The 9,538-nt window shown below is 39.4% G+C and overlaps 1 protein-coding gene across 1 annotated transcript in view; it reads left to right on the top strand.

Moving 5' to 3' along the window:
- Nucleotides 1-2,049: 2,049 nt before the first annotated feature.
- SARC_04517 (hypothetical protein) overlaps nt 2,050-9,538 on the top strand; it is a 12,296-nt gene continuing 4,807 nt past the window's right edge. The window contains exons 1-7 of the mRNA XM_014301644.1: nt 2,050-2,455; nt 3,407-3,636; nt 4,188-4,380; nt 5,545-5,670; nt 7,019-7,182; nt 7,803-7,938; nt 9,030-9,173. Coding sequence (XP_014157119.1) covers nt 2,222-2,455; nt 3,407-3,636; nt 4,188-4,380; nt 5,545-5,670; nt 7,019-7,182; nt 7,803-7,938; nt 9,030-9,173 — 1,227 coding nt within the window. The 5' untranslated portion in view covers nt 2,050-2,221. The remainder of the gene's footprint in view (nt 2,456-3,406; nt 3,637-4,187; nt 4,381-5,544; nt 5,671-7,018; nt 7,183-7,802; nt 7,939-9,029; nt 9,174-9,538) is intronic.

Genomic DNA, 9,538 nt, shown 5'->3' on the forward strand with positions numbered 1-9,538 from the left:
TATATATATGTATATATATATATATATATTTATATGGATATATATATATATATATATATATATACAACACATATACATACTATTGTATGTGTGTGTATATGTGTAAGTGAGTGAGAGAGAAAGAGAGAGAGTGTGTGTGTGATGTGTGTGTGATGTGCGTCTGGTTTGTAAGTTTGTCTTGTATGAGTGTATATATATATATATATATATATATATATGTATATATATATATATATATATATGTATGTATGTATGTGTGTGTGTATATGTGTGTATGTGTGTGTGTTTTTGTTTGTACTTCTATATATATATATATATATATATATATATGTATGTATGTATATATATATATATGTGTGTGTGTTATATATATATATATATATATATATAATACAATATCGTGTGAGCAGGGATGTACGTGTGTATGTTTTTAGGTCTTCGTGTGTGTGTGTGTATGTTTGTGTGTGAGAGAGAGTGTGTGTGTTGTATGTACTTGTGTTTGTAGTGTTTTGTGTGTGCGTGGGTTTATTTTGTTGTATGTGTATTTGTAGTTTTATATGTATACGTTAGTAGTGTTGCGTGTATGTATGTTTGTAATATTCAGTGTGTGCATGCTGTTGAGAGAGAGAGTATGTGTGCGTGTATGTGTGTGTGTATGGGCTTATATCCGTACATCCCTACAAAACACCCCATGCTGGAGAGTGTATCCATACACGTGTGTACCTCTGTATACGGCCGTGTTTGCTAAAGTCCTTATATACACTTCAACCAAACTAATACGTATGTGAGACCGCTCTGCCGTACACCACCATCGCGTATCTGTGTACTCAACTACAGTATAAACTACCTTTGATGCAATTAGGTCCACTGTTGAGCGATAAGAACGCATGTCCCTCCACAGGTTGCGACCCTTGGATAACCTTGCTAGTTAATTTGACGTGGAAGTCGTTGAACTCCGGATACGGAATGTTAGGCATATTGCTAGCCTGTTTCCGCAACCCCAGCTGTGTGTATGTATCGATTACGTACAAATGATGGTGTGGTTGCAAATGCGTAGTAAATACGTATTTGCTTTTATATACAATTACTATTGTGTGATATTGATGATTCATAAATACACCTATATTTATTTAGTTTATATTTGTGTGATTAGTGTTTACTGTATTGATGTAGTTGAAATCTCATATCTCTCTCTAGCAACTGGGCCCTGGGGTGATCCTTTCTGATGATCGCAGGGTTTTACTGTTTTAGGTTTTACTGTTTTAGGCTATACTGTTTTAGGCCCTCTCTAGGGTTCAAGGTCCCCACTAATTAATTAATCAAGGCCTCCTAACTATTTAGTCCTTCACATACAAATACGTCTATTTATAATGTAGCATAGCTGTTTCATATTAGGAGACAATTTGTAGGTAGTCTGAATAGTTCATCTCTATTCAAGGTAAATACATAACAGATACATCCCGATTCGAGAAACCTCTATGTATTCTTTAGGTACAGTACACTTTGACGCTATATCCCATTCCACAGTCTCCTCCGCTCTGGTAGAGTGATCGCCATCCATTCTCGTGTGCCCTGACATTCTGTTCTTTCTCATTACACCGCTCACGGTTGAAGAATCCCGTGTAGTCCACAGTGGGCCGGCCCATGCAAGAAGACCGCCAGAGGCTACTACAGCAACAACATACCGTAGAGTTTGTGCCGATACTTGGTATTCTCGTCGACTACTGTACGTGTGTACTATAGGTTATCTTTATAGCGCAGTGATGAAAGCAAAAGTAAACAGAGTCATCCCACCTTGTGTCGCTATACTGTGAGCGATGACCAACTCGTCTCTATTTAGAGAGTTTTTTGTAATAGCCTACTACAATACTTCAATTTACATCACTCTGAAATTCTATACTATTTGAATCGGCATTCTGAATTCTGACGTCATGTACGAATAAATTTGGCTCAAAAAAAATCTGGGGAGAACCGCTCACAGTCAAACCTCCCATGTGACGCTAAAACAAAAATAATGTGTATACAAAAAAATATGTGTCACTACTACATACGCTAACTGTCTTGGGTCTCTTGCTACTAAAGCTAAAATTATTTAATAGTCGTTTGTAAATTTTGCATCTATATACTATAGTAGAGCAATATAGCATAACAACGTAGTATAGCAAGTATTTGATCCCGCTTACGCAGATAATTATAGAGCGTATTGCTTTTTGGATCGGATATGGCTGAGACTAAGCCCAAGGCCAATGCGGTCGAGATGGATGAGGAATCACAGCGCAAGTACGATCTAGTACGGTCGATAGGCGAAGAGTGTATCCAGGAGAGTGAGCTCAAGAACCTTATACTTAAGAAGCCTGGGTTCCGATTGTACGATGGTTTTGAGCCATCGGGCCGCATGCACATTGCACAGGGAGTGTTCAAGGCTATGAACGTCAATAAATGCACCGCTGCGGGGGTATGTATGTCTTTTGAGTGCTGCTTGTAGATGTAGACAAGTGACATTGTGACACGCACTACGCCATATGAAAGTGTGTTTATGTGTGTTATGAATGGGAGATGTTGTGTGCGATTAATTCTCTGTGTACATATAAGATCATCAGGCACTTAAGGGGGAACAACTTGCCTGTATACACGCATCAATGTGGTACGCTTTCGCCACTAAGGTTGGCGTTTTGTGATTGTTTCGATTATTATGAGCGTTTTAGTTAGCTCGAATACATAGGGCTGGATCACATTATATCGCATAGGATTTGTTTCAAATTCTAGTATTATTATAGCACGTGTATTTGTGTGTGTGTGTGTATAAGTATGTAGTTATATATATATATATATATTCATTATGAATACATACATGTATATGTATATGTATATATATATATATAATATATATATATATATATCTATATATATATATATATATATATGCATATACGAATACATTTTTGTACATATACATATATATATACATATATGTGTGTGTGCTGTATATCACACATATCCACTCTGTTCCCGCTTTTGTGTACAAATATGAATTGGTATAAACAAGTCGCGTGTGCTTAAAAATGTATCCTTCGTGTGACTACTCTATATGCCTTTGCGTACATCTATCTGCATGTACATATCTGTTCTGAATTCCTTCTATAGCCTTTTCAGCGTATAAGTATGTGCGGTAGTACACCAATATATGCATAGAAATGCATATACATGTATATATATATATATATATATGTGTGTGTGTGTACAATATATATATATATATTTATATATATATATATATATATCCCAGCATCCCCACTTTGTACTTGCATGTCTACGATGTTAGCTACATTCTCATATCCCCTAGAATCAGCCCTAGAACCCCCTCGTACCCCCCCCATCCTCACCCACCCCCTACACCCCACAACAGGGCACCTTCGTCTTCTGGGTGGCTGACTGGTTTGGTCTGATGAATGATAAGATGGGTGGTGATCTGGATAAGATCAAGGTGGTAGGCGAGTACTTCATTGAGGTGTGGACGGGTGCGGGGATGGATCTCAGTAACGTGGAGTTCCGCTGGGCTAGCGATGGCATTGTGGGCAATGCGGCATCGTACTGGCCACAGGTGATGGATGTGGCCCGATGTTTCTCGGTGACTAGGTGTGTGTGTGGATGTGGGTGTGGATGTGGATGTGGGTGTGGATGTGAATGTGTGTGTGGATGTAGGTGTGTTTATGTGTAAAAGTATGTGTGTGAATGCGTGTGTGGATGTAGGTGTTTGTGTGGGTGTGTGTGTGAATATAGGTGTGTTTATGTGTAAAAGTATGGGTGTGGATATGTGTGTTTATGTGCGTTTGGATGTATGTGTGTGAATGTAGGTGTATATATATGTAGGTGATGTGTGTGTCTTTGAATCTGTGTGTGAATGTAGGCGTGTTTGTGTATATCTGAATATAGATGTATTTGTATATAGGTGATGTGTGTGTGTGAATGCAGGTGCATTTGTATTCAGGTGAATGTGTATATATATGTTTATGTATATCTGAATGTAGGTGCATTTGTATATAGGTGATGTGTGTGTGAATGCATATATATTTGTATTCAGGTGAAAGTATATATATATATATGTATGTATATCTGAATGCAGCCACCTACCCGTTCACCCTATCTCTAACTGCCGTGTACCACTCACACACTCTCTCTCTACCCAGAATCAACAAGTGTTGTCAGATAATGGGCCGTAAGGAAGGTACCTTGACGGCTGCACAGATTCTTTATCCGCTCATGCAGTGTTCGGATATCTTTCATCTGAGGGCTGACATCTGTCAGTTGGGCGTGGATCAGCGCAAAGTCAACATGCTCGCCAGGGAGTACTGTGACGCCTCCAAGCGAAAGCTCAAACCGGTGGGTGGGTGTTACTGTAAATGTGACTGTGACTGTAACTGTAAATGCAAATATATCTGTAAATGTAAATGTAAAATTATTTGTATAGTGTGTGTGTATGTGTAACTGTAAATGTATCTGTAAATGTAAATGTAAATGTAACTAACTATAAATGTACCTAAATATAAATGTAACTGTAAATGTAAATGTAAATGTAACTAACTGTAAATGTACCTAAATATAAATGTAACTGGAAATGTAAATGTAACTGTAAATGTAAAAAAAATTGGTATTGTGTGTGTGTGTGTGTGTGCCTATAGATTTCTATCTTGGTGTAGTTACGAGTACTTTTGCTCGTACTAATAGTGCTTGTTTGTTTACATCTGTGTCTATGTTTGTGTATGTACATAGTACTAATAGTGCTTGTTTGTTTACATCTGTATCTATGTTTGTGTATGTACATATACCTGCCATGGGCGTAGTGTGTCGAGCAAAGTGTGTGCATACGTTTACCCGTGGTTACCTTTCACCTGTGACGTGGCCCCTATCCCGCACGGGGACCGTTAGTTGGTTGTGTGTTGCCGTGTCGATTGATTAAACATGCCCAAATGGCCATAACACACACTCTAGCTTCATCAACATACACACAAGTAGCAATAACACACACTCTAGCTTCATCAACAGACACACAAATAGCAATAACACACTCTTGAGCTCCATAAACATGCACACAAATAGCAATAACATACACTCTAGCTTCATCAACATACATATAAATAGCAATAACACACACTCTAGCTTCATCAACATACACACAAATAGCAATAACACACTCTAGCTTCATCAACATACACACAAATAGCAATAACACACACTCTAGCTTCATCAACATACACACAAATAACAATAGCACACACTTGAGCGCCATGAACATACACACAAATAGCAATAACACACACTTGAGCGCCATAAGCATACGCACAAATAGTATACCTGTGCATATCCCCGTGGCAACCGTGTGGGGGTGTCCTTTTTTGTACCCACATATTGGGTACTCTCACGTGACGTGGTAGTGTGTGTTACCTGTGTTGTTTTCGTGTGTGCAGGTGATTGCGTTATATCACAGGTTGTGTGCTCTCACGTGATGTAGTGGTGTGTCTGACCTGTGTTGCTTCCTTCTTGTAGGTGATACTGTCGCATCACATGATGTATGGTCTGCTAGAGGGCCAGGAGAAGATGTCCAAATCAAACCCCGACAGCGCTATATTCGTAGAAGATCAGAGGGAAGACATACTGCGCAAGATCAACCAGGTGAGTGTGAGGTAATAGTAATAGCAGACAGCACACAACACATATAATAGTAAACAGTAACATGTGAACTCAATAGTAAACAGTACACAATACACACTACAGTAAACAGTACACACTACACACCATAGTAAACAGTACACAATACACACTATAGTAAACAGTACACACTACACACCATAGTAAACAGTACACAATACACACTATAGTAAACAGTACACAATACACACTATAGTAAACAGTACACATACACACTATAGTAAACAGTACACAATACACACTATAGTAACAGTACACAATACACACTATAGTAAACAGTACACAATACACACTCTAGCAAATAGTACACTATACACACTATAGTAAACAGTACACAATACACACTATAGTAAACAGTACACAATACACACTATATTACACAGTACACAATACACACTATAGTAAACAGTACACAGCACAATAGTAAACTGTACACAATAGACTCTATAGTAAGCAGTACACAATACACACTATAGTAAACAGTACACAATACACACTATAGTAAACAGTACACAATACGCACTATAGTAAACAGTACACAGCACAATAGTAAACTGTACACAATAGACTATAGTAAACAGTACACAATAAACTCTATAGTACACACTACACAATACACACAGTAGCAAACAGTACACAGCACAATGATAGACAGTAACCTGTGAACTCAATAGCGAACAGTACACAGGAACTCAGTAGCATGTGCCTAGTGTGGCTAATGTGCTTTAGAGTGCAATTCATGTGTTAGTTGTATGTGGTGCGTGTTGTATACGTTCCGCAGAGTGTCTGAATGTAGATGGCCATGGGTTGGTGGGCATATCCTGTGATGGATGTAGGAAGGTGGAGTGAGGCAAGCGCAGTAAACTATAGAGTGACTGTGGGAGACGAGGGTGTGGTAGTAGCATGTCTGTGATAAGTAGCTTAGAGATACGATGGACAGTAATAAGGCAGGCGTGTATTGAATTCGGGGTGGGTGCACGGTGTAAATGATAGTATGCGTGTGTATAAGTACAAATCATCTATGGCATTTTAATGAGTTTAAGATGTACATGATAATGTGTGTGTATAAGTACACATCATATATGGCATTTTACTGAATTTAAGATATATATGATAGTATAAGTGTATGTAATTATACACCATACATTACATTTTAACGGGTTCAATATGTATATGGTAATATACGTATATATAATTACACACCATACATTACATTCTACCGAGTTCTGGCACCACCAACCCACCTATATCGCGTGTCGCCTACATGCGCTCGGTGTACTTACTTGTCCTACATCAATCGTCTGGTTCTTAGGCGTACTGTCCATTAAAATCTACCGGAAAGGGCGTCGACACAACTGCCGAGTATACCATGCGACTCAAGGAAGACGACCTGCAGAACCCCTGCTTTGACTATCTAGAAAACATCGTGTTCAACAAGCCAGACCCATCCATCACCATGGGAGGGCAAACCTACACGTATGTGAGTAGTGCCATTGTAACGGAGCTATATATATATATATATTTATATGGCAATGTATGTATCTACAAAAGTATACGTGGTTTTGAGGTCGGAGTGTGGGCACAGAAGATACCCACTACACACAGACTTGCGGTGCATGCACTATTTCCATATGTGTCTGCGTGTGTGTATTTGTGTACGAATGTCTTATAATGAGCGCATATGTTTATATATATATATATATGCGTGTGTGTGTGTATTCCCTTCTGTTTGCCTTGTGTGTTACTGTTGTAGGCCCTGTGTGAATTTTCGGTCGGTATATGGGCAGTAGGGTGGTGACATGTACATATACATACACATATACATATACATAAACTGTTGCGCCCAGGCATGTACATGGAGATCCTCTTCTACTATTGGGTAGTGTTACGTAGTCATAACCGTCTCCAAAGACCTCTCGGTTCACTCATCCTTCCATATATTGTATGACATACCCACTTAGCTCGTGCTTGTGTATTTACATGCGCATATACCCGTGCGCCTTATTGTCACAGGTACAAACTGATCCTGCTAACTTACTAAACATGTCTGTTCATCCCTCGCTTCTCCTTCCTATAACCACCACGCACACGTACAGGACCTTTGAGAGCGCGCGAGATGCGGTGGTTAATGCAGACGTCAGTGAAATAGACTTCAAGGCTGCACTGGGCGATGCGGTGGACGGAGCTATCAAACCCATCAGAGACCACTTCAGAGACAGTGACAAGGCCAGGGTGTGTGGGGGATGCTTGCTTGCACGTCTACAGTGTTCATGTACTTATACACGTATGTATGTGTTATGTATATATATATGTGTGTGTGTGTGTGCGTGTGTGTGTGTATGTGTGTGTATTGGCGTCGCTGTAGATACATGTCTGTAGTTTTGTGTATATATTCATGTATATATTCTTACAGGCATTCGCTATACAATGCGTTTGCCGGAGCCATCGAACCCATCAGAGATCACCTCACAGACAGCCACAATGCCAGCGTATGTGGAGAGTGCTCTTCTGAACATCAACAGCGTGTACATGGACGTTCAATCACGTGTACACACGCTGGTGCATTACTATGTATATCTGTAGCTGTTAGTGTCGAGATGCATGTGTATACGCGTAAAAAATTACATGTATATATGCGCACATGATGCATGTGTATATGCATATATGATACATAGTGTATATGCGTATATGATACATAGTGTATATGCGCACATGATACATGTGTATATGCGTACATGATGCATGTGTATATGCGTATATGATACATAGTGTATATGCGCACATGATACATGTGTATATGCATATATGATACATAGTGTATATGCGTATATGATACATAGTGTATATGCGCACATGATACATGTGTATATGCGTACATGATACATGTGTATATGCATATATGATACATGGTGTATATGCGTATATGATACATAGTGTATATGCGCACATGATACATGTGTATATGCGTACATGATACATGTGTATATGCGTACATGATACATGTGTATATTCGTATATGATACATAGTGTATATGCGCACATGATACGTGTGTATATGCGTACATGTCTGTGCTAGGCGACGCTGTTGTCACAGCCATTCAATCCCTCAGAGACCACATCCGGACAGCAACAGCGACAGGGTGTATATCTATGATGTGTATGTGTGTATACACAACCACGTACGTAAGTGTGTGAATGCGCCTGTGTACATTCTATCTGTTCATACACAAGCCCATAAACACGTAGGCGTACAGCTTAACTTAATTACAAGACCCATGCACCCTATCTCAAGTATGTATCCATATCTCTGGTTCCGGCTGCAGACTCTTTTAGAGACAATCCAGGGCTACAAAAACGAAACAGGCGCACCTGCGAAGAAATCAACGCGCAGACTGGCGCTGTCGACTGGGCAGGACGCAGTGTTTATGGTGTACGCACCCTTTGCGAGCTATGAATACACGATGGAGGTGTGGTTTTGTGTGGGTGTGGGATATGGTAGGTCTGTAGTGTGCGTGTTTATTTGTCGTGTTCGTGTGTATTACTGGCTCGCTGTCTTAGTGTGTATGTTTGTTTTCGATGAGTATGTGTTATTGTCTGTATGGAATATATATCTATATCTGTATCTATATCTATATATTGCTATATAAGGAATGCACTTCACTCAACCAGGGCTTTTCAACATCACAGACAATATACCTTGCAATGCGATATTACACAGAGAAACATATCATTGACAATATTGCTATACAATTTACACCCTATTCTCAATCAACACTATACGCCCTTCAAGGTTACTTGCCACTTGCAGGTGCGGCTATAACTACCAATTCTT

Source organism: Sphaeroforma arctica (genome assembly GCF_001186125.1).
Source record: "Sphaeroforma arctica JP610 unplaced genomic scaffold supercont1.257, whole genome shotgun sequence".
Classification (NCBI taxonomy): domain Eukaryota; class Ichthyosporea; order Ichthyophonida; genus Sphaeroforma; species Sphaeroforma arctica.